At 37.9% G+C, this 24,554-nt stretch overlaps 1 protein-coding gene across 1 annotated transcript in view; it reads left to right on the top strand.

Annotated features, from left to right (window-relative positions):
• Nucleotides 1–24,554, top strand: part of CNTNAP2 (contactin associated protein 2) — a 1,192,916-nt gene that overhangs the window by 560,229 nt on the left and 608,133 nt on the right. Inside the window, exons 5-6 of the mRNA XM_054190578.1 lie at nucleotides 20,743–20,946; nucleotides 24,299–24,483. Coding sequence (XP_054046553.1) covers nucleotides 20,743–20,946; nucleotides 24,299–24,483 — 389 coding nt within the window. The remainder of the gene's footprint in view (nucleotides 1–20,742; nucleotides 20,947–24,298; nucleotides 24,484–24,554) is intronic.

The raw sequence follows: 24,554 nt of genomic DNA, 5'->3' as shown, positions 1-24,554 counted from the left end.
ACAAGAGGATTTAGATCTGATTTTACAAGACCAAATATTATCGAAGTAAAAATCCAAAATAAAGACTTCCATATGTAATTACAAAATAAAATATTTTAATGACCTTTTCCCTTCATTTTTGTGGCACCAAGTAACTAGTGTATTTGCTGTAACATTTTAGATTTTACAGGGGTATGGAGATTGCATCTGGTTTTATATAAATTTTAATTATTTTGCCTTAAACTTTTAAAGATTTTTATCAGAAATTGTACTCCAAAACTAAGTCTGTCATAAAAAAATCCTCAGCGTTGTAAAATAACAGCTCTCTTAGCGGGCAGGAATGAGCAAAAATAACTTTTAGAAAACATAAAGCAGAATTTCCTAGTGTATTTCATCAGCATAAGCTACCTAAAATCCAACAAGACTGTGGTGCCAGTTGCTTGCCATCTTATTTTATTCCATCAAACTGTTAGACATTTAATCTAATTCATTAGTCTAAAAATGATTACAATAATATAGAATCACTCTTGACAGGGATTTGTACTTTCCATTCTACTGGTAACAAAGACTCATTGCAATCACGGAATTATATTTTAGGCCGTCTTCTAGGTTCTTCAGTGTTATTGTGGGCTGAAAATCCAAGGTCCCAGCACAGAAGGAAAAAAACTTTTTTGTGCATGAAATGGAATCTGTTTAAGATAGAAGAGCCGCATCTGAGTGACGAAGGGTAAAGGAGCATCATTAAACATTGTAAATAATTTAGTTTCCAGTAAGTCAAGATGTACTGATGCACCAGTTCCCACCTCATCCTCAAGTTATGCAGGGAAGGTTTAGATTGGATATTAGGAAAGGGTTATCAAACAGTGGAATCGCCATCCCTGGAGGTATTTAAAAGACCAGTACACATGGTGTTTAGGGACATGGTTTAGTGGTGGTTTTGGCAGTGTTAGGTTGGTGGTTCGACTTGATGATCTTCGAAGTCCCTTCCAACCTAGACAATTCTATGATTCCACAATCTGTGCAATGTATAATTTGACATACGAAATGCTTTAGTGATTCCAAAGTCTTATTCTAAATTGTATAGACTGCTCTTGCAGATGTACTACTTTTTGTTGATCCCCTTTATTTTTTGTTCTCATCATATTTAAAGTACTTATGAATTTTAATGACAAAACTAAGAGTCTCCTTAGTTTCAGATAGTTCATAGCTTTTGATGTCAGAGGGAAGGTCTAGATATTATTCTATTTCCTACATAGGTCCAAGATTCCTGTTTGTGATATATACAACAGCTTAAAAGAAGAATCAAAGGCTAATTAAGTGGTTGTTTCTACTATTCAAAAATAGTACAAATAGGTTTATTTCTGTTTAAAAGAAGAACTTCATTTTAAATATTTTAAAATATCTGATCAGATGTGTCCTTTGAATCTTCTCATAAGTATAGCACAAATTCTGCTATGGTGCGTCACTGAGTAGTAATTAAATTTCCAGTAATTTCCAGGGTAATATCACTTGTTTCCAGAGAAACTTCTTGCCAAGTGAGTCCCGAAAGGTGTGAGCAGTACTGATCAGTGGGATCTGAACTTATTTTCCTGCCCCCCGCCACCAGCTTTTCAGCTGGCCTGGCCCCTGGGAGGCAACCGGAAAAAGGCCAACCATAACGAAAGCTAAATTGTGAAGAACAGGAGCTTGGTTTGGCCAGCATCTTTCATGTTTCTTTTTCATATTTGTACAGTATTGTAAGTGAAATACAAGACTATGACTTCACCTTCAGTTTTTGTAAGTACCTGCACTCTAGCCCTTTTGAAGTGTGTCTGTGAAGTGTCATCTTTGTATGACTTCACCAAAGTCGTAAATGAACTTTAAGACACTTAATTGCGAAGTGCAAACACATAAAAAGATAGCCTTGGTATTAAAATTGAGGAAGAAGCAGGAAAAGAAAAAGATGGGGCGTGGCAGAGATGGAGATAGAGAAGTGAAGAAGCTCACTAGCAGGAATAAGAATTATTTATGGGAAGTGAACTTCATTCCTCTTGACTAGAGCCTGATAAGGTTGTGGGCATGAGTGAAAGAAGAGGAGACAGTAACAAATCTACGTACATCATACATAACGAATTCTAACAATAAATATTTCTAAGCCTCCCACCAGCCTCCTCCTTCCTTATTTCTTGGTAATGATTTCACTGACTTATCTTTGCAGTAAAAAAATCTAATTAGATTAGAAAGAGTAGCACATTAATTAACAGATAAACTAACAGTATTAAACAGCAATACTCTAGAAGCTTGCTCTGGTCTTCCTAATTACGCAGCTCTCTCTGCATGAAGTAGAAAATGCAAATAACACAACAATATAACATAAAGGGCAAAAGGGCCCATTATGCTGGCAGGCAGTGAAGAAAAAAGAGAGAGGAGGAAAAAAAAGAAAACCTGAAACACTCCTTAGGCTCAGTGATCTGTAACTGCTCCATGAGTTGCACTAAGATTATAACAGATTTATATTCAGTGTATTTGATCGGTTCTAATGTCATCTCATCCAGTTTTCTAAGGAAAAGCATCTCAGAGTAGTGAGAGTCCAATAGCAGGGATCAAAATATTGTCTTTGTCTTGTCTTAATTAGGATGAGAGCCGTGTAATTATTTATTTAGGTAGTTAGGCAAAATATTTCTTCCCATCTTCACTGAACTGAGCTGGGCTTGGTAGACCAGGAGGTTTCTTTTTATTTCAAATATGCTTTCAAGTTGTATATTTATTTTATATTGCTTTACTGTTTCATCTTACTGTTTTCACTGCTTAAAGTTCAATGAAAAAGGCTTGTGCCTGAAAGCTCTTATGTACATGAAGGGCATGCACTAGCTGAGAAATGCCCATTGAGTGCCGTGAGATTTTTGCCATTAGTACCTTAGGCAATGAGAAATTAGTATTGCAAATATTAACTCAAAAGCTAGATACCACACTTTCACACATCCCTTGAGCGAAAAACAGACTACAAAACTAACCCGTATGTCATGCTCCGAAGATGTGTGGCACATCTAGAAGAAGCAAAAAGAGATCTCTTTTCCCTTGTTGAGGTTAAAAAGAACCTGGAAATTCCTGACTTTAATTTAAAATATATTTTATCTTACAGTATGAACCAAGTCTAAATGTGCAGCTGAGCTAGTTGTATACAGAGCCTGTAAAAGAAAGGACAGATAATTTGGACAACACTCCCCTGTGTCAGGGAGACAGTATATTTGTTGTCTCTGTGTAAAGGTCAATTTAAATATCAGTATTGTTAAACGGTTTATTTCACCTGTTTAGAAGAAATGCAGAGCTGTTCCTTAAAAGCATAGAAGACTGAATAAAGATTGCCCATAGGATTTGGAGAGACTAAGAATTGTTGTTTATGCCAAAAGGTATTTTGCAATAAACAAATAAAATCTGCCATAACAAACACAGATGCTAACATAGGATATGAGCGTATATGCTTGAAAGTACTGCTCTTAACAGAGCAATCTACTCTAAAATTCAAAGCAATACTGATACTAGTGAAGCTGAAATAGCTTTGGCAGCGATGGGATTTTCTTGTAATAATTCTTCAGTGTGGACAAGGCCGTCTGAAGCAGTTTAAGCACCTCTGAATGAAAAGAGTGTACAGTCCATTTGATCTCCCCTTGGCTTTAATTACTCATCTGCCTGCACAGCAGTGCCCCAAGGGATCAAGGATCTTTGGAAGAAAACAGTTCTAAGGACTCAAAAAGTTACTACCAGAAGGACCCACAGTGAGTAAAAGAAATGAGTGGAAGGGTTTGGGGGTTTTTGTTGTTGTTTGTTTTAACTTTTACTACATCTTTTCTTTAAAACTAAAATGTTGAAAATAAATTTGATTCAATGGCTTAATTAGAAAATTCAGTGAGAGAAAAAAAGGTTATGGTAGAAAAGATTAAGAATTGGAAGTCAATTAGAACTGGCGGTCTAAGACCTTCTAAGTTTATAATTTTCAGTATAGCTAAAGATTTTTTTTTGCAAAGTTGTCAGGTGGTACTCTACTGTTGTAACATAAAGTTCACAGACTACTGAAAAGCTCTTATAGATCCATGTATTTCAATATTGTGTCTTATTCCTACTTTTTGCTGTAAATAGAAGATTGCTTTGTAACTATGCATTCTGAGCGTACCTCTTTGAAGCAGTTTTAGTCCTCAGAACTGTCCCAACAGTAGTCTGGTATCTGTCAAGCTAAGCAGAAAGAAATTTTGGTTCAGTTCCCCATGATGTGATATTTCAGATTGAGCAGAGCTTCAGCAGCAACAGCAGTCATTTGTAAACTTCTTAATTAACTGGGACTGGTAATGCGTGTCATTTGAACAGCATGGGGGTTTTATCTGTGCAAAATTCGTCTTTCCTCACTATCATAAGCATCTTGCAAAATTCTTATAGCATCCTGAAAAAAACCACGCATATCTTTTACCTTTTGTTCCCCTTGTGTTTATTCTTTGTTGCGAGTAAGCCTCGCCAAAAACTTTCCACTGAAGCTTTATTCTGTGGGGAAAAAATGGGGCTTTGATGCAATGGTAAGAGTAGCGTCTGATTTCTCTGGGAGTTTACAACAGCTCATCAAAAAACAAATAAAAAAGACCATAATCCATTCCAAAACAGAGGCTGACAATGTAATAATTTTTTATATAATGATTTCCTTCTCCTCCTCCCCTCCAAAAAATCAGAATTCCTTCCTAAGCCGTTTTCGGAGATGTAGTTCAGGTGTCCTCTCTCCTTGGGCTTTAACTTCTTGCCAGATCCATCTCCTATACAGTACTGTGGACAGTCCTTCTATTATTTAATGCAATGCCTCAGGCAAGCAGAAGAGCAGAGAAGGAAACATGATCCTGACAAATAACCCCAGGGTGCAAGAAACCGGAGCTGTGGTATATGGGCTTTATCTGTTAGAAGGCACTGAATTGGCACTTTTCAATCAAATGCAGCAATTGTAAGAGAGTGTTATTTTTCTGCTCAAAAATTCATCCTCCTTGCAGCCCGGTAACATGCACTGGTCTACTCATTTTCAAGATGACAGTGATACAGAGCTATTTACCTAAAGCAATACTGATGGACCAAAATAATAACAGATTTACCTAGACGTTAACACAGACATTCATAGATACACGAGGACAGCATTGCACATACAAGTTTTATTGTTCATGAATACAGTGTGTGCTGTTCGTTGGTATTGTTTCAGTGCATTTGCTTGTTTGACTTGAAAATGAAAGTTGAATGAAAGATGCAGATTGTGTAAGAATATCTCTAAATATTACTCATCGTAGCAAGTAGCCTTTTGTTTTTGTTAAGAACAGTGTGAGTTTTTTGTTACCTGAAATAGAGCAGACTTTTTACTCAGTAAGAGTTTTTTTCACCTTATTCGTAATTAAGTACAAGTGGTAGCTCATCTTCACTTGCTACACGTTAAATATTTTCTGCATTTCTCATCTGTACAATACTGCTTTGTTGGTCTTAAATTTTCAGTTAGCAATTATTACTTTTTGATGAAAACCCCCAGAAGTTAATGAGTCATAAACCATAAGTAAAAATCAAAGGTTAAAAATAATTTCAGTACTTCTGTAAAAGTTAAGCATATGCCTTTTTGGGCAAAGTCTTATACTTAGTGGCTTGTACAGAGCATTTGTAAAAAATCTCATTAAATTATTATATTTCAGTCAAATAGTGATCAATAAGTTTATTCCAGACTAGGATTCTGTAAGCAGAAAGAAGCAGTGGAGATAATCTTGGGGGGGTATTCTTTTTTTGAAGTATGCATGAGGCCTCCATTGACTCAGAGATGTCTCTTTGTTAGGAATTGTAATGTATTTGTTATGAAAACGTCTGCTTGGATAGCAGTCATTAGTAAGCAGTTTTCAAATTGATGTAAATGCATAGGAACCTGATTATTGTTTCAAATATTTACATAAAATGGCTTATTTTTCTCCCATTGATTTCTGACAGAGTAGATTGTGCTTAATGCTTTTGAACATCAAAGACACGTTTATGTAAGTACCTAAACATTGACCCTCTAGCCACTATTTCATAATTTATTATGCCTCATCAGAGGAAAAAAGTCAAATTATGTTTAGATATTTTTTTTTCCTCAAAAGAGTATTGATGCATGGAGTAGGAGTTAGTCAGTTGTCTTTAGTAAATAGATGGACACCTAATCCCTCACTGATACAAGTCTAGTAATGAAAGAACTAGTTTCTGAAAGAACATCTTAAGAAAGTCAGGAGTTGGGAAGCTGACTTATGTTTTCCTGATGCTTCAGCAATTTTTCAACAGGGAAAAATTGCTGGACAAGAGGAACAATGTCACTGATTACACAAAGAGCTATTGCATGCACAAACTAAACATGAATTGTCAGGTTTGTAACCTCTAACACGGTTTTCATCTACTGAAGACTCTTATTTTAAAATATCCTGGCAATATTCTCTGAATGGCATTTATATTTGTCATTGATATTTCATTTTAGGATGCTGCCACACAGACAGAAGGAGCACACAAAAACTTACACATCCATTACTTGTTACCTTATTTAGAATTTTCCCTTTTAGATAAAGTCTTTTCTCCCACACTTGAAACACACATGTAACAATAATCTCTTAAACCCCAAAGGAAGTAATTTTCCTTTACAAACCAACTCCAGTGTATGTGTGTATGCTATACGTGGCTATCGTATTGCGTATTAGATCAGTTTGCATTTCAGTGCAGTAAACCAACAGAGACTTGTCTGCTACGTGCTTTACTTATTTGATTTGTTCTAAACAGTGTTGCCTGGATAAAGGTTAAAAAAAATGTGTTCAAACATGGGATCCATCACAACCGATTCTGTAAGAAAAATTTCTCTGAGCACCTTGTTCCACCACAAAGGAAGATTTGTTTCAAAGAAGGGAACGTGGCAATTCTTTGCAATGGAATTCAGTTTTCCACATCTGAGTTTAAAAAATTCCTCTTTTCTTTTTATTCATGTGTAAGATTCATTGCTTCGTGATTGAATAGCAGCATCTTATGAACTTGGAACGAGTTGTCTATACGCATTTACATGCGTTTCTTACCCACCTGGAACAATCTTGGCTGTTATTCTCCCTTTCTTTATTAAATATAATAGATTATACCCTAAGTAGCAGCTATGAAATTTCATCCATTGTGTGAACGTGAGTATTTACTGTAGTGAGAGTCACTAGCACACAGAGCTGGTTGAATTATTTTTAAGAAGCAAATACATGCATTAGCAGGTTTTTGGAAATACCTATCGACAAATGTATTTCAGTATTTCCAGCATCTGAAGAAATCTTGCATAATTTGAAGACTGAAAGAACGAAAGTATTGTTTTAAGCCATGTGCTAACATTGTTTGGCTGCCTTTCATACCAGATTAATGCTCCCAACAAGAAAAATGCTCCCATCTAAAAGAAAAGCTATATGTATGCTGTTATGCAGCCTCCCTTTATTTTTGAAAAAAACAAAATCTGGTGGATTTTGGAGACCTTACTATTATTGGAGATATATTCTTACTAAATTTTGAGCCTTCCAGACACTTAAAACTGATTAACCAAAACTGCCATTTCCTTCCGTTACTTAATCTGACTCCTCTACTGAGCAAAAGGTTTACTTTGTATTTCCCCAACCTTTAAGCAAGCAGTTTGATGTGTCAGTTGAGACATTTTTCTGCCCTGAACCCTGCTGGATCTTACCAAGTTTACTCACACAGCATTCAGCAGCGGCACGGGGCTTTACCATGAGCCCGCAGTGACGTTTGGTGTTAGTTGAGTCTGGTGGCGACTCTGTGGCCTTGGGTTTGGTGTCCCGCAGCCCACTTCGCTGCGCCACGACGTGCCTTTGCCCGGTAAGGGAAGAACACATGCTCCTGCGTTCTCCTCAGGTTTCCTTCTCCAAGAAACCATGATCTGAGGATTTTGTATGTCCTTGCCTCCCGAGCGAGGCTGCGTTGCCGCTGCCACCTGGCCCCAGGGGTGCGAGCAGCCCGGTCCGTCAGCTGGTGCTAACAGCAGTGAACGTGGGGAGCCTGACAGCTTGCTCCAGCAGCTGGACCTGGGCCTGGGAGGCGACTCCGTGCCCTTGCCTGGGAAGGTCCCTATCCCAGCCCTTGCTGTCCTGGTGAGGGGCTCTTCCTCAGTTGCCTGTCCCCGTGCTGCCTCCCCTACCGCCCCCCCTGGCTGGGCACTCGCCTTGGGATGGGCGTCCATCTCCAGCCTCTTACTGGGGTCTTTCCTGCCTGCTCCCACATGCTGCCTCCCCGCTTCCTTCTCCAGGCCAAGAGAGCTGAACCCGACCCCTGCCTACTTTTCAGGGTTTTTTCAGGCTGGAGGAGTTGATGCCATGGGGGCTTGGAGCTGTGTATGTGCTGCTTTGATACAGAAGGCGTGCTTTCTTTTAACTCCTTGGGACTGCAGGCTTGTGAGGACGCTATATAATTTAAAGATCCTGGAATGCAAGGAAGGCTTATGGCTTCTAAAGTAAGTCTCTATAAGTAAAACTGCCTGCCTGGTTGGTCTTAAGATTGTATATGACTGTCTCTTGCAGCTTACAGGCTCTGTCAGGGGTCTGTAACTTTAGAAACAGTCACTTCAAACATGTTTGAGGAAACAAAGCAGTAGTTTTAGAGTCTAGTGTCTTTACTTACTTTAGAGCTTGAAAAGTTAAATTAAATTAGCCCATTCGGCTAGAAAAAGCAAAACAGTACTAGTGGATGAAGACCTGTGATCACAACAGTAATTTATTTCTATATCTGTGATCGTAAGTATTGCACCTGCTGCGCATTAATCCGTGTTAACTGGATGTTCCTTATACTCTTCCTGAGAAGAAACCCTCAGCCTTCTGGCTTTTTTCAACTTTTAGTGATGGAGAATAATCCAGAGCTGAGGAGACTGAATTGATGGTACTGACTGTGCAGGGAAGCCTGAAACGCGTGGTGCGATTCATAGGAGAGGAACAGCCAGTCGCACAGCTGAGACGCCATAAGCAGACTCGCGCTGAAGAAAGACTCTTCAGAACTGTTCTGGCAAGTGGGGAATTTGAAGGTCTTGAACTCTGCAACACCAGCAAATCTTAAACTGTAAAGCCTGCTAGAAGATATAGATAAGTCATGTCTGGCAGCAAGGAGGGGGACACACTGTATCACTGACCTTGGGAAATGCAGTCTGATAAACACGAGGAAGGAAAGTCACTTGCTGGTAAAAGCAAATGTCCCATTTCCTGTTTCAGGTCAGGAACAAGGGGGAAAGCCCAGTTAACTGAAACTCAATGCTTCTGGCAGAATAAAATGTGCAAATAAGCTCTGAGCAGGTGGGTTGGACTCAGTGGTTTCTGGAGATCCATTCCAACCTTAATGATTCTGTGATTATGTGCACTTACCTACTCTTACCTGCTGTATTACCTGTCATGGAGAGCATTTCTGAAACAAAAGTATTTTTTTCCCCTCTCGGGGAACTATCTCACTCTAATGTGCTTGGTATAACACAAGTTGAGCATTTCATGTTGCTGTATGGTGAATCATTTGGGGATTTTCTTTCTATGGAGTATAAAAAGAGTTGCAAGTGATGCCATTGTGGTACCAGATCCTTACATTTTTGCTCATCGTTATTCAAATACAATAATTCAGAACGTAAAATTGGCAACTGTATGCACTATTACAATAGCGCGCTCTTAATCATTGGGGCAATCTCCATGTTAGAGTTAATTATTAGACTTTCACTGAACCAAAGCGGAACTAAATCAACTTAGATCATCTGAAAATAAAGCCCTGACTCATAACCTTGAATATGAGTGTTTTTTTAAAATTATACACACTGAGATGCGTACAAAGGAAGAGGAAAACACTGGATTCAAACACCATTAAGTTCACCACTTGATCCATGCATGACAGAGATTGGGGCTCATATTTTATGGCTTGCAAGTTAGAAACCAGTATCTTTTCTTACATGACAATGTGCAAGATGGCACTGAGGAAAGAATACATTAGAGATATGCATGGTCTTAGTTATGTTGGATGTTAGGTAAGGAGAGGAAAAAATAATTGACTGAATTATTAATATTGAATTATTTGCCCAACACCAAGTTCCAGTGGTCTGCTTTTCTGGTGATGTGCTAAACGCGAGGTATTTGTCTCTGAGTAATTTGAAAATACAACAATGAAACTGAACTGTCTTATAAATGCACAGAGTTCCACTATCATTTATGCTAAAGATTTGTCTCTATTAACTCATCATTTTTAATTGAAAAGCTGTAGCTGAAGATAGCAGTATGCTCCATCTTGGTTTACCTTTTCCTAAAATAAAATGGTGCAGCAAGACAGAATTAGTAGCAGTGGCAGACTGACAGTTGTGAGAAAGGGAAGACTACACATACATTAGAAATGGCCTTTAATGACACACATCTGTGTGCCTTAGGCAATAGTGAGGTTACTCACTAGAATAAATGTGAGTGTGCTCTGGCCAAAAGTGAGACTCAGTCTTGTGCTTCTTGCTCTTTAGGCTCAACTGCAGACGTTCGAATGATGGTAGTGAGGTTTTTACTGTATGAGATTTAATTGAGTATAGCAGCTTGAAACTGTCCCTGCTGCGTATTCCTTAATCAGTGTGTATACAGCTCTCTTTGAAAGTCCAATTTAAATCAGCTCTGTGGTTGGAAGAAGTAAAGAATATGTGTTTGAGAGTGATTATGTGAATAAAGGATATAGAATAGGAGCCAGAAAAAAGAATGTGGCCTTGAGTAATGAGTATTCTTAGAGCTTCCAGACATTAAAAGACATGTGGAAAGATTATAGACCATCAGGTGATTGAATTGGGTGGCATCAGCTCAGAAAGAAATTATAAAGAAAACTTTTAAATCAGTATTTTGTAGGTCAGCTGTGTATCTTCCTGTTTTCATGCAGCTGTAAACGTTAAAACGAGGGCTCCAGTTAGTCATCTGATTCCTTAATGTTTTAATAGATTCTCTTGTCCGTTTTGTAGCTCGTTTATTCACTAGGTAAATTGAGTGTAAATGTTGTGTGACATGGTACAGTTTCTTTCTTTGCTGTAGTTTTTTTTCATTAAGTAATGAGCAAGCTCACCAGTTTAATAAGGATTGAAACCTATTTTGGCCATTTACGATGTGAGTATCAGGGTTGTACTTTTTTATTGACCTGGAGCCCTTGTGATTTACTTTTTTAATAAACAGTGAAAACATTAGTAGAGGCTAGCTGTTTTCAAGTAAATTAAGTTCTTTGCTGTACCTGGTTTCAGAGTTTAATTATACACTTTAATGTTCCCATTGAGATCCAATATCAAATGACAGGTTTCCTAATGAAGGATAGAACTTAATGTATTTACGGTTGTGAGGAAAGCTTCTGACTTGTAAATCACCATGATAAAATACAAAAAGATGAGTTTCTTCAGAATATTTCAGTTATACATATATTTTTAACCAAGTCTATTTGGAAGTACCATAGCTAGAAAATAATAAATCACACACAGAACATTTCACTGCTTCTAGTGCATAGTTGCAAGATGACTGAAAATTTTTACAATCATAAATGATCCTTACAGTGCTATACATACGAAAACTTCTTAAAAAATAAAACCTCATGTATTAAACTGCTTCTGTTTTCTCCATCTGGTGAATACTATTCCACTATGACCTGGGAAATTGTCAACTAAAACATGACTGTTACAGCCAGAAACATTGGAGGGGGTTTTGGTAAAAGGGAATGATTTTCTGACCTACCACCTCTCATTTTGTCAGTGATGAATGCAGATGATGTTCATGCTAGTATAACTTTGAGATGATGAAGACTACACAGTTTAATTTGCAGCTTGTATTTCAAGATAGTTAAAAATACCCAGGTCTTCAACCTCAGGATGCAGCAGGTCTTCAGAACAGCCTTCAACTTCTTTTCCTAATTTGAACTTTAGCTATTTGAATAAAATTATTCTAGAGAGAAGTAAACGTGCACCAACAGTAAGATCAATTACACTCTCAGGACAAAATACTTGTTAAAAAGTCGTGTTTATAAAATATCACTACAACATACAGGTAAGCTCAGAGATTTTCTAGATGGAAAAAATTAAAAACCTCATTGTTTAAGCAATTAAATAATTGGAATTAAGCAGAGAAAGACATTGCCATGGAAGTTGTATTTTTTGTGGTGCTCAATCTCCCCTATGAATGGATTTCTTCAAATAGACTGCATCTCGTACCATGTGTCCTAATGACTTTGTGGAGTCACAAACCAGAGTAGATTATGGAAGGAATATTTTTTTATCTGAGCTGAAGATTATAATGAATTGCAGTCTTACCTCAGTGCTCTCTGGTGCTGTTAGTAGTCCACTATAGAAGCACAGTGTTCGGTATCGCCTAATTTGTGGTTAGGATGCATAAGCTTAAAGCTGAATTGCAAAGTGTACTATAAACATGTTCATTGCCCCATTTATCCAATTCATAATATAAACGTAGCATATTTAAAGATGTTCCCATTTGGTTTTTAAATGAAGTTGTCTTTTAGAAAGCTGAAGAATTAATGAAAGAAAATTTACTTGAAAATCTCATGTTACATTAGATCTGGCAGAAAAAAAAATCATCACCCGTAGTGTTAAGTGTTTGAAAAATTATCCTCGTTATACACACCCTTACGACAATAATTTGATGGCATATTTGGAGGCTTAGTCTGAGTTCATATGTCTTGCTTCCCTTCAAATGTTTTAGTGTTTTCTTCTGTGCATGCTGTAACTAATGCCTTGCCACCAGACCTCCAGATTTTCCCTGAGAACCTGCTTTTATTTTACATGATACAAACCAGAAGTTAGGTGTGACTCTGCAGAGCACTGCACTGGTGTATACGCTCATCACAAAATTATTGACTTAGGCAACAGTTAGCTTGTATAGCAATATAGCTACACCAATTAGAGAAAGAACACAATTGTCCTAATGAAAGAAAAGAAAGCAGGGGGGGAACTTTTAGCCACAGTCATTAGATTACATTTCTTTATATTGTTTTCCTTCCTTTTAATTTTTCTTCTCCTGCTTATTCGTTCTAACTTGTTGCATTTGTTTCTTCTTAGGCATTAAATTATCCCAGACGAAGAACCACATGTTTACAGACATTTGCACAAGAACCAGCAAAATTAGTGGTAGTATACCAGTATTATAATAACAGCAGTGATAATAATAATAGGAAAAAATACCTGTACTTTGAAATTCAGAGAAAAGTACCAAGTGCCGTTGGCATACCTTCAGTGGATATTGCACTCAGAACTTGGCAAAGCATTCTCCCCACCTTAGGGAATACTTCCTCACAGATTTATTTTCAGAGTTTCTGGCAAGTATATAAAATACAAGAATAAAGTTTGTGCCTTTTACCCAAGAGTTGAGTTAAAAATACACCTCGACAAAGCATTCTGTGCTACTTTGATACTGCATTGCCATATATACGTTATATCTAATGTAAAGAAAAGCAAGAAAAAAAATTCCAAACCTCATAGCAAATTTATTTTTTCTTTTCAAGCATTGACATCACTTGGGGGTGGATTCCTTGACAGGTAACGACAGGATTCAGATTCAGTGCAGTGGAAGCTAAGCAGGCAACAGAAACTTAAAATTGATTTTCCTTCACCTTATACTTCTAGGATATGAAGTACACATTATTGTAGTACATGTTATATGCAAGATACATCTGTGTCTGTATGAGGTTTGGGGCGGGGGGACGGTTCACCTTTGTGGCAGATGCACTGCCTTTTGAAAAAGAGAGTAAAGACAGTGTCAGTTTTGCTGCAGCAGATTTCAAGTCACAGAGTTGCCCATGTCCTTACAGCTGGGCTGTTGTGCCTGAAGGCAATGTTCAAACACGGTACCTTTGGCTCTCTGCCTTAATTTAAGAAAGCATAAAAGAGGAGAAAATCTTTTGACTGCTGTGGTGGGACATGGGTTCTGCATTTTTCTGGTGCAACGAGATGTAGTAATGCATCTCTTAACATGAGCTCAACTGACTTAGTGCCACTGAGATTTGAGCTGCTAAGACTCCAGTGGCAAATTCTACATGCTGTCGTGTTAACAGTATTTGGAACTACTGAAAAAGTAGATTAGGGTCTTCTGAAGTAATTTCTGTGTATGTAATTTATCACAAATAATAACAAAATGAGAGTTTGGTTTTGGTATGATTTTGAGCCTTATCCATTGCTTTGTTAGGAGAATGCCTTTGTTAGGAGAAACCTAATTTTTGCCATTAAAATATGTAAATAATACACTGTTTATGTGCTTATATTTGTCATAGTGATATTTTAGCACCCGTGACTAATAGCAACAACAAATGAAACTACGCGTGTGGAATACTTTGGCTCAGCCAGAGATGCTTGGATGCCTCTCTGACGTTTTCAGAGGATAGATGCTCAGTTCATGGTTAATGCTATTTATTACTATGGTATTTGGACATCAGACACAAGGCTCACATTATAGGGTAAGAAAAGAATGTGAGAAGTTAAGATCTTTTCTCTAAAAATCGTTTCATCTAAACAGAAGATTTAAACAGATGAAATAGAGATAATGGAGTGAGAAAATTTCACCTGAGGTCGCTGTGGATCAGTAGTACAGAACTTTCATACTTTTAATCACAGTGCAATATTCTGTGCAGGATTTGTAGAATTTATCATTCAGAGATCAGTAGCAATTTAAAAATATATGTACATGTTAAATTTGCAATTAATAATGTTGATTGTGTTTGCTGTATGGTAAGCATTTTTCTGGCAAGTACTTTCTGTTCTGCTTTGTTCTGATCAGTGTTATTTTACCGTGTCTGACAGCAGGGATTTTTTAGTATTTACAGTCAATGCCTTGATCAAGGTAGCTAAGTAGCTGTGCCAAAGTCTCGGTATTGAGCCTTTGTGAACGAGCACTTCTTCATCCTTCAGGTGCTGACATCGAGGATAGTTACATTTCTCTTACCAGAAAGGGAGGAAATAGGGGAGTTCTGGAGCTTGAGTCTGATTTGAAGTTGTTTCTTTCTAATTAATATAATAAATTATTTTGGAGAGCCAAATAATATATCTTTATACAGATTTGGTTCCCTGACCAAATTTTACCAAATCCTGCAGGTGGCCGAAAGTACAGGACAAAAATAGATAGGAAGACCTATGACTGGTGACTTATGTTCCTTTGAGATTTGGGAATGGGGTCACACGTGTCATCCACTTCCCTGTCTATATTTTTAAGGCTTTCTGACTTTATTATTTTTAGAGGAAAATTGAACGTGGTGATGCCATTAACTATTGAAATGGTATTAATGTTACATCTCAGATATATACTGGGATAAGGCCTAACACATCTTCCTAGCCAGCTGGAAGTGGTGTTATATTTTTAACATGTCAACGGTGTTATCCAGTCCATCCATATAGGAGGAAACACAATAGGGGAGAAATCAAATTGAAAGTCATCAGGGCTGTATTTCCAGTTTAAATGTAATTTAAAAAATCCAATATATTGCCAGGTGTTTTCCCTCTTCTTTCTGCGTTTTCTCCTCTTTCTCCCTCTTTCCCCCTTTCTCACTTTTTTTTGCACTTGTAACTTTTTAAAAAAAAAAATTCCCCCATTGCAGCAGTAGCCTCTGAGAACAATCAGACTTCACTGAATGCAGGTGAACATACTGTATGTGACAGCTTAGGTCTCTTTCCTACTAATGCTGGTAGCTGAGTGGCTAAGGATGAGAAAAATTATATATTTACACTGCAATTACAGGAATTATATGGTTTACTGTCTAAGTACCTTTCTGCATCATGTTAATTATCATGATATTAAATAGCTGAGTGTCATCATAGAAGGAACACAAGTCATTACCACAGTGCTACATATGATAACTCTTAGAGATAATTGCTATGTAATCTTTAGGTGATTGAATTATCATGCAGACCCATGTGCATGCTGCCAGCACAGCTATGCATTAAAAAAAAGCTGCTTAATCAAATATTATCGTTGTTTCTTTCTTTAATTGAATCATTTTCAAAACATAGCAATTCAGGGACAGGTTTTGGAAAACTGTGCTACTTTTACTCATCTTTGTTAAAGCTAGTGATATGAATTTGCTTCAGTGAATGATGTGAAGAACACATACGCATAACTGCAACAATGGCATAGGTACAAAAGGGATACTTGCCTTTTCATGGGCAACATGTTGTGAATCCACAAGCCCACAGAAGTCAAGTCGTTGTGACGACAAGCTCTGGATCAGATACCTGACTGTTAAGGTAACTTTTGCAGGTTTTACAAAGTGGCACCAGCTGGCCTTAGGGGGAAAATGATATACCACATATAGGGGTTTCTATAACTGTTCGAAAGTGAATTCAGCAAATGCTAATGGAAGAGAATCTCTGACACTGTATATAGAATTATATTTTTTAATATGTATATTCATTATGAACGTTGCTTAAGCTGTAACGTCCATCGATTTTCTTTCATTTGTAGCATTTGTTCAAGGCAGTTGTGTGTAGATTCAAAAGAGTACAATCTGTATAGCAAATTTGCTTTGTGATAATGGAGTGACTTTCACATGGATATTTTTTCTATAAACAGATTTCATGCTTTTCTAAAAGTTCTTTTCTAATAGTACATGCAAAAATCTCAAGAAGGTATTTCTGGGATCTCTTGACAGCTTGTAAGGCAAACAAAACCAAAGCTGTTACAATATTTTTCTAACCATTTTCTTAATTTCTCCAAAACAAATTCCGGAAGTAATGCATTTACTTGAGTCATGAGCGTATGCAAGATAACACCACCTCTGAAATCACATGCTATTGCTTCTGAACACAGACTCAGAACATGAACCAGGATGGCCTCATTTCTGAGCAACACCTGCATCTCCGCCTGAGAAAATGTGTCCTTCTTGCATGCTGGTAACTTATTAATGAATTTCTTGCACCGCAAATACAACATGCCATTCTGATATTTAATTTTGAGCTGATTCACATTCCTGGAATTTGTCACTCAGAAGAACCAGATCAGGCTGAGAGTTTTAGTTGCACTTAGAGCTTGATAAGTATTTTTTGTCGGAATGTGTATTGTAAAGTGTGTTTTATAAAGGTGATATTTCTAATATATATTGCTGCATTCTGATATACATAAGATATGTATTATATATTAATAAATACAGGATATTGAAGTCAATTGTAATGCTCATGGTTTATGTACTGAATAAAATTTCTTCATCATTTAGTTGGTATAAACAATAAGAGGGTTAAAGTTTCTCATTTCATCAAAAGTCTTTGCAGGTTTAGGAAGATTTGGGGGTAGGTTCAAGTTATATGGTTGTAATCTGTTTCATTGCAGAGTTCAACTGCTAACAACAAATCTGACACCTTTGGGTCCAAGTGTCTTAGTTCATTGTCTAATCAGAAGCAGAGGTGAACAGCAGCTGCAAGGTTATTGTGCAAATAACATCTCTGTCTACCTTCTCTCTTTTCTTTCTAATGGCAAGAAGAGTATGGAACTGGAGCTTCCAGTTATGCGATGCAAGTAATGGCAGGAATAGAAGGTATACATGGCACAGGTTATTTCTAGCCTGGTAATTAAGGGTAAGAGAATGCTATGGAAGACTCAGCGTATGGTTCGATATAATTTGAAGAAGTGGCTGGAATTTAGAAATTTTAAATTCTTCCCTTTGACCTCCTTTCCATAGACATGGTAATGGGTCAATGTGATACATGAAGAAGTCTATGCATTAAAAAATATATATATAAATCTTGGCCATTGGAAAGAGCTTTCAAATCTTTTAGTGACTGTTACCCATCTGTTTGACGACAGTCAGTGGCTACCGATTCAAATATGTTAAAAAACCAGTGTGAAACAGAAATGCATTGTATATGCCTATTCGTCTTTTAGAAATGAGAGGGACAATGCCTTATGGAGACATGAGGAAACTCCCATTATAGAATCTGCGTCTTAGTCTTCTAGATCTCTTTGACTCCCACAGGAAGAATATTGTAGAGTCTTTGGCTGTTGCGAGTAGACAGAAAGTTTATTTCTATGACTTTTTTGTGATCTAACTTGAAAAGGTAAACTGAGTTATTGGATTTACTTTCCAGGTTTAACACAGCTTTTTTTGACATGTTTAATGCTTCTTCTATTAATACTAGTGGCCTTTGTATCTCAGCCAACGTGTGAGTATGAGTGAGTACGAGATAGCGTGTCTTACATTTCGATCTCAGGTAGACTCTGAAATACATACACTTGATGCTGATTTGCTGAAAACGTTACGTATCTTTCAAACTCTTAAGCTTAAAAAGCGGCAGCATTGTGAAGGTGAAATCACAAGCTCTGATGATCCATGCTGCATCAAGATCTGTAATTTTATCTTTAGTATAAGTTAAGTGGACCCGTAGGTCAGCAACTCTCCACTGTCATGCTTCCCTCGTATCAATCTTAGGAACTGTAAACATAGTTTCTGCAAGGTAGCAAAGTTCTTAACTTCAGCAATTCGTAATAATCCCTAGAGAGTCAACAGTTTGTGTCAACTGAGGATAATGGCCACATTGTGATTATACATACAGATCTCTTAAAGATGTGCAGAGGACAAATGGTTATATCAACCGGAAACAGATATCACATACTTCATCAGCATGCAGGGAATCATTGTGTCAGCAAAACAAATTACCTGGAATTCGTAGAGAACTATTCATTATACTAGTGATTGGTGGGGAAAATCCTGAATGATGGAAGCATAATGTGTTGGTCTTTATTTTTCAAAACTTGCTGTGCTGAATGATGTAAGGATGTATGAACAGGCATTTAATCAACATGACTGCAAGCCTCAGTCTCAATTGGGTGTGTTTTAGTTAATGAATACAAGATGGGTTGTGGATTTTTTGACCGAACAAAGAAATAGAAATCATTTATGAAATCTTGGTTGTGGTTTTACACACTTTTCTCAAGAAAATAAATGCTAAACATCATGAAGTTTGATTGAATGCTCCTCTTTGACACTCAAATAGCTCTTATGTCACTGTGAAAAGTATTTCTGGAAATTACAGAATGCGAAAAAGCTATATGGCATAAAAGGCATATGTATAAGCTAGATATGTATATAAGCTTATGTATAGCAGATGCTGTACGTAAGCAGTTCTTTGACAGCAATTCACGACACAACAGTAGTAAAAATTGGCTCAGTAGACCATTTTGGTGATTCCTAAATTCTCAAGACAGGGATGGAGGCGCGCGTTTGTTTAGGCTCTTCTCTGAATTAGGGTGTAAAATATATTTCAGACATCAGTTGAAAGTAAGCATTTTTAAATGTGTGTTTGATGTATGTTGCAAGAACAAAGGCAACAGGTTTTAGCATGATCAGCTAATGTAGGCCATATAAATTCTAATTTAAGTATAAGCAGTTATTTAGGCTTAATGTTTGAAGTGTTTTAATGGAGATTTAAAAGATTCTAATGTGTTAATTACACAACAGGAGTAGGTTTGCTTCTGTGTTTTTGAGGGGGTCCAAAAGATTTAAATTACTTCCCACTTTAATAGCAAAAAAAAGTTAGAAATTTGAAAAAGTTGCAAGCAGTCACCAAAAAGCAGTGCACAGAAGCTGGCAACAGTCAGATGTGGTTGAAGAATATATGATAAAACGCCATCCTTCGTTTCATTCCGAGTGTGAAATGGCGATATGGCTACGGTATGTCAATAAGAAATGTGAATGTTTGTGAAGAATGTGGGTGGGAAATACTTTTTTCTTTAAAAAAATGAACATTTTTTTTATTAATTCCTTTTTAAGAATTTTACTTAGTGACTATTTAAATTGTCAGTTGTGAATATTGAGGATGAAATGCTCGTGCTATAGTAGCTAAGGCACTGGTGATTGATCGTAGGTTAAGCAGTTTACAAAGAAGATTTCTTAAACAAATCTATATACATTTTTGGAGATCAGTATCTGATTACAATCTTCTATCGAGCTCTGCTTAAAAGACAAGATTCAATGCTCAGCAGAATTATGTCTGTTGAATGGAATCAAGTTCTGCGGCTATTTTTACTGCGGATCTAGCCTCCAGAAAATTGGAGACAATTATGGCTCATTCTTCAGAGTAGAGATTAAATCATGAAAATAAGACAACATGAAATTTTGGTGTGTCATTATGCACCATTTATATGAACATTGGATTGACTTTAAATGACAATGATTGCATCCCTCTATTTTCTTCCCGTATTTTGAATAAAACCAAACCTGGAACAAAAATTAGCCCAAATGACCGGGCTTTTTTTTTTTTTCTCCTCAAAATTACTTATGGTCACAAGTTACCCAAGATTTTCATATAAAACTGAACTAGACAAAGCTTATGCTTATGGTTTACATATTACTAGGCAATTTCTTTGGGCTCATGTTTTGCTGTTTACAGTTTTCACAGATACCTACACTGGATTTCAAAGAGGTATCAGATGAATTATTAATGACCACTCAGAAGTTTGTCTTTCATTTTCAACTGTAATTAGGAAAGTGTGCATGGCAGCAAGTATGTTTGAGAGAAACCAAAAGTTGTTGAGTATGGTTGTAGTATTTGTCCCCCCAAATATGCTTTTTTGATATCCTATGGATTAAATTTATGTCCTGCCTGGTTCCTACTTTTTATATTGTTAAATTAGGCTCAAGAGAAAATGTATTTACAATGCGTATCACAGGTGCACGTTTTTTATTCTGTTCAGGTACAATCTACTTATGGCATGCCTCTTTTTCCAGTGGCCGCAGTGATCACTCATCAACAATGTTATTTGCTTTTTCCTTTAGGGGCTGATGTTATCAATTTTGATGGCCATGTAGTGTTACCGTACAGATTCAGGAACAAGAAAATGAAAACACTGAAAGATGTCATCTCTCTGAAATTTAAGACCTCTGAAAGCGAAGGTGTAATCTTCCACGGAGAAGGACAGCAAGGAGACTATATCACCTTGGAACTGAAGAAAGCCAAACTTGTTCTAAATTTAAATTTAGGTATGCTTTGATTGTTTAGTTTTGTGTACTTTTTAACTCTCCCACAAAAATTTTAGGTCAACTATTACATCCTTTTTTCACCAGTAATATGGTAAACCACATCATTTAATCAGATAATTTGGTGACATTTACTTTCTATATGTTGGGTTTTTTTTTTCTGTTCCATTCCTTCCTTTTTACTCTGTGTGAGATACCATAAAAATGAGATCATACAGGAAAACAGGAACGGCAATATATTGTCATTAGAAACTTGCCACAAACAAAAAAAGCCTTGCTAGAATTCTGTTTGGCCTCAGCTGTGGCTTTGTGTGAGAGAAGGGCACTGTCATCAGTGCGAGAGCAATAAAGGTCACCCTTAGGAACCTTGCAGCAACAAAGGTAGCAATTTGGGAAGCTACAGGCCACATGAAGCTGAGGTTCAGCAGCCTTCCTACAACCTGAGAAGTAGGGCTAGGAAAGGAAAGAAGACCTATTGGTTTATCAGGCAACCTTATGATGGAATCCTGTATATGTTACCCTAGTTCCAGCCTCCTTTTTCCCTCCCAGTGAAAGACTACAGGCTCATGAGTGTCTGGATTTATAAAGTACACTTATTATGAAACCCCCCCGCATTTATCTGGTTTCAGGTATTATTTTTTTCCTTTCAAACAAACGAGTTTCAGAAAAAGATTTCATGTAACTTTCCTTACTTCTCTTACAGACGTGTGAAGACTAAATTATTCTGTTCATTATTTACACTGAATAGTAATTATTTCACCTAGCATTTTCTGCTGCTCTTTTTCTAAAGATCAACGTGAGCAGATGAGGAGGAGGAAAGCACATCTTCCTATACCAGTTATCTATTTTTAACAATTTTAATTGCAATACTAACCCATTCATTTCCAGTTTCTTCATATTCTTCAGTTCAGTCTGTCTTCATAAGCTATTATAACTTCCATATATGTGCTCGGTGGGGGTGTTTTTAAATCACTAGGCTGATAAATGGGAATAGGTCCTGTGACGCAGACTCACTTTAGAAAAAGAAGTAATGATTTAAGGTGTTATTCTTCCCCTGCCTGAGAGTATTGCATCATAGAATCATAGAATCATTTAGGTTGGAAAAGACCCTTGGGATCATCGAGTCCAACCATCAACCCCACTCTACAAAGTTCTCCCCTACACCATATCCCTTAACACCACATCTAAACGACTCTTAAACACATTCAGGGATGGTGACTCCACCACCTCCCTGGGCAGCCTATTCCAGTGTCTGACCACTCTTTCTGTGAAGAATTTTTTCCTAATGTCAGAGTCAGTGGAAAAGGACGTTCATTTTTCCTGGTAAAATCCAGGGACTTAGTTTCAAACATCATGGGAGAGGGAGGATGGGGGGGTTGGGGTGGATTTAGGTTTTGCTTTGCACTGGAATTAAGTTTGCATTGAAGAAACTGAGGCTCATGGACTTGCATGGAAATTTTTATTTTTTTTTAACCAACAGCTGTTGAAGGATCAGTGGCCTTCAGCAAAACGGCAGTATGGTCATTTGTAGGGGAGTAATGTCTTAAGCCATGAAGTGTGATTTGCCAGAATGTGTTATCAACATGCACAAACCTTAATGTCTGAGTTGCAGGCATGCTTTATGGTAAGAAATTCTCAGCTCTAGAAATGCTTCAGGTCCTCATGTATGCAGAACGTGGAAGATTTCACTGAGTTATTGGTCATTGCAGCAATTTTTTAAACTAACTGCTGAATTAGTCATTTGCTGCTTCAGTTGAGATCCGTGCTATCAACCTTTGCTGGCTTTGCTATGTCAGTCAGATTGCAATAAGATGTGATCTCTGACTAGCATAGCTGCACTGGCGAAAGCCCCGGGAAAACACGGCAGAGAATCGAAGAAAAACTGTACTCTTGCTAGTAGTTTGACTTCCAGAGTAGGAAAGTTGCTGCAGGAGGAAAGACTGAAACAAGCTATGTTAGTAGAAGACCTGGAAGGTCCTGGACAGGCTTGAGAGGTAGGCCCATGCAAACTTCATGAAGTTCAGCCAGGCCAAGTGCAAGGTCCTGCATCTGGGTCATGGCAATCGCAGGCACAAATACAAGTTGGGCAGAGGATGGCTTGAGAGCAGTCCCGAGGAGAAGAACGTGGGGGTGTTGATGGACAAGAAACTCAACATGAGCCGGCAGTGTGCGCTTGCAGCCCAGAAAGCCAGCTGCATCCTGGGCTGCGTCAAAAGAAGTATGGCCAGCAGGTCCAGGGATGCAACTCTACCACTCTACTCTGCTCTGGTGAGACCCCACCTGGAGTACTGCGTGCAGCTCTGGAGCCCTCAGCACAAGAAGGACAGCGACCTGTTGGAACGGGTCCAGCAGAGGGCTACGAAGATGATCAGAGGGTTGGAGCACCTCTGTTACAAGGACAGGCTGGGAGAGTTGGGGTTGTTCAGCCTGGAGAAGAGAAGGCTCCGGGGAGACCTTAGAGCGGCCTTACAGTACCTAAAGGGGGCCTACGGGAAAGATGGGGAGGGACTCTTTATCAGGGAGCGTAGAGATAGGATGAGGGGTAACGGTTTCAAGCTGAAGAAGGGTAGATTTAGATTAGATATTAGGAAGAAATTCTTTACTGTGAGGGTGGTGAGACACCGGAACAGGTTGCCCAGGGAAGTTGTGGATGCCCCATCCCTGGAAGTGTTCAAGACCAGACTGGATGGGGCTTTGAGCAGCCTGGTCTAGTGAGAGGTGTCCCTGCCCATGGCAGGGGGGTTGGAACTAGATGATCTTTAAGGTCCCTTCTAACCCAAACCTTTCTATGATTTTATGATTCTAAGACATTTTTTGCCACTTCTAGTTCAGTGTGCATTGAGCCTTTTCCTATATGCCAGCTGGTATAGCTGTACTGGCAGAGCCTACAAAGTGTAGATCTCGAACTGAAAAGGCTTTTTGTTACCAAAGTCTGTTATCAGGCACAATGTCTTCCTTAACAGTCATAAATCAGTACAGTTCCAGGGAAGGTCAGGACCTGGCCCAAAGGTGACAGCTTTTCATTTCTGTAATGTAGAGATGAAAACACAGAAAACCCCTAGTTGAAAACAACTTTACAACTGAAAGTTGATATTGTTTTTCTGGTTGACCTCCAAATAACTACTATTACAAATAACTATTTATACAGTTCACTGTACTTGCTGTATTTGCTCTAGCTATTTGTATTTATGGCAGCAACTCTCCACTGGGCAGATCTTAGCTTCATAGCAGACTGATTTCTTCCAGCTTGTTGTGTGTCTGGCGTGATTCAGGTGAAATACTGACAGAGCAAGGGGAAAATGTTTGCCTAACTGGTACGAGGTGAGAATTGCTGTTGTTTCTCTTCCCGTCTTAGGCAGCAACCAGCTGGGCTCTATTTATGGCCACACATCTGTGATGACAGGCAGCCTCTTGGACGATCACCACTGGCACTCCATCATCATAGAGCGCCACGGGAGAAACATCAATCTCACCCTAGACAGACACATGCAGCACTTCAGAACCAATGGAGAATTTGATTACCTGGACCTGGATTATGAGGTAGACAGTGAAACTTGTTTATTTTCATTCAAATTGGCTTTATAAAGATAAGTCAAATAAGAAGAGAAAAG

Source organism: Rissa tridactyla, chromosome 2, assembly GCF_028500815.1.
Source record: "Rissa tridactyla isolate bRisTri1 chromosome 2, bRisTri1.patW.cur.20221130, whole genome shotgun sequence".
NCBI lineage: Eukaryota > Metazoa > Chordata > Aves > Charadriiformes > Laridae > Rissa > Rissa tridactyla.
This window is presented reverse-complemented; position numbering and strand designations above follow the sequence as displayed.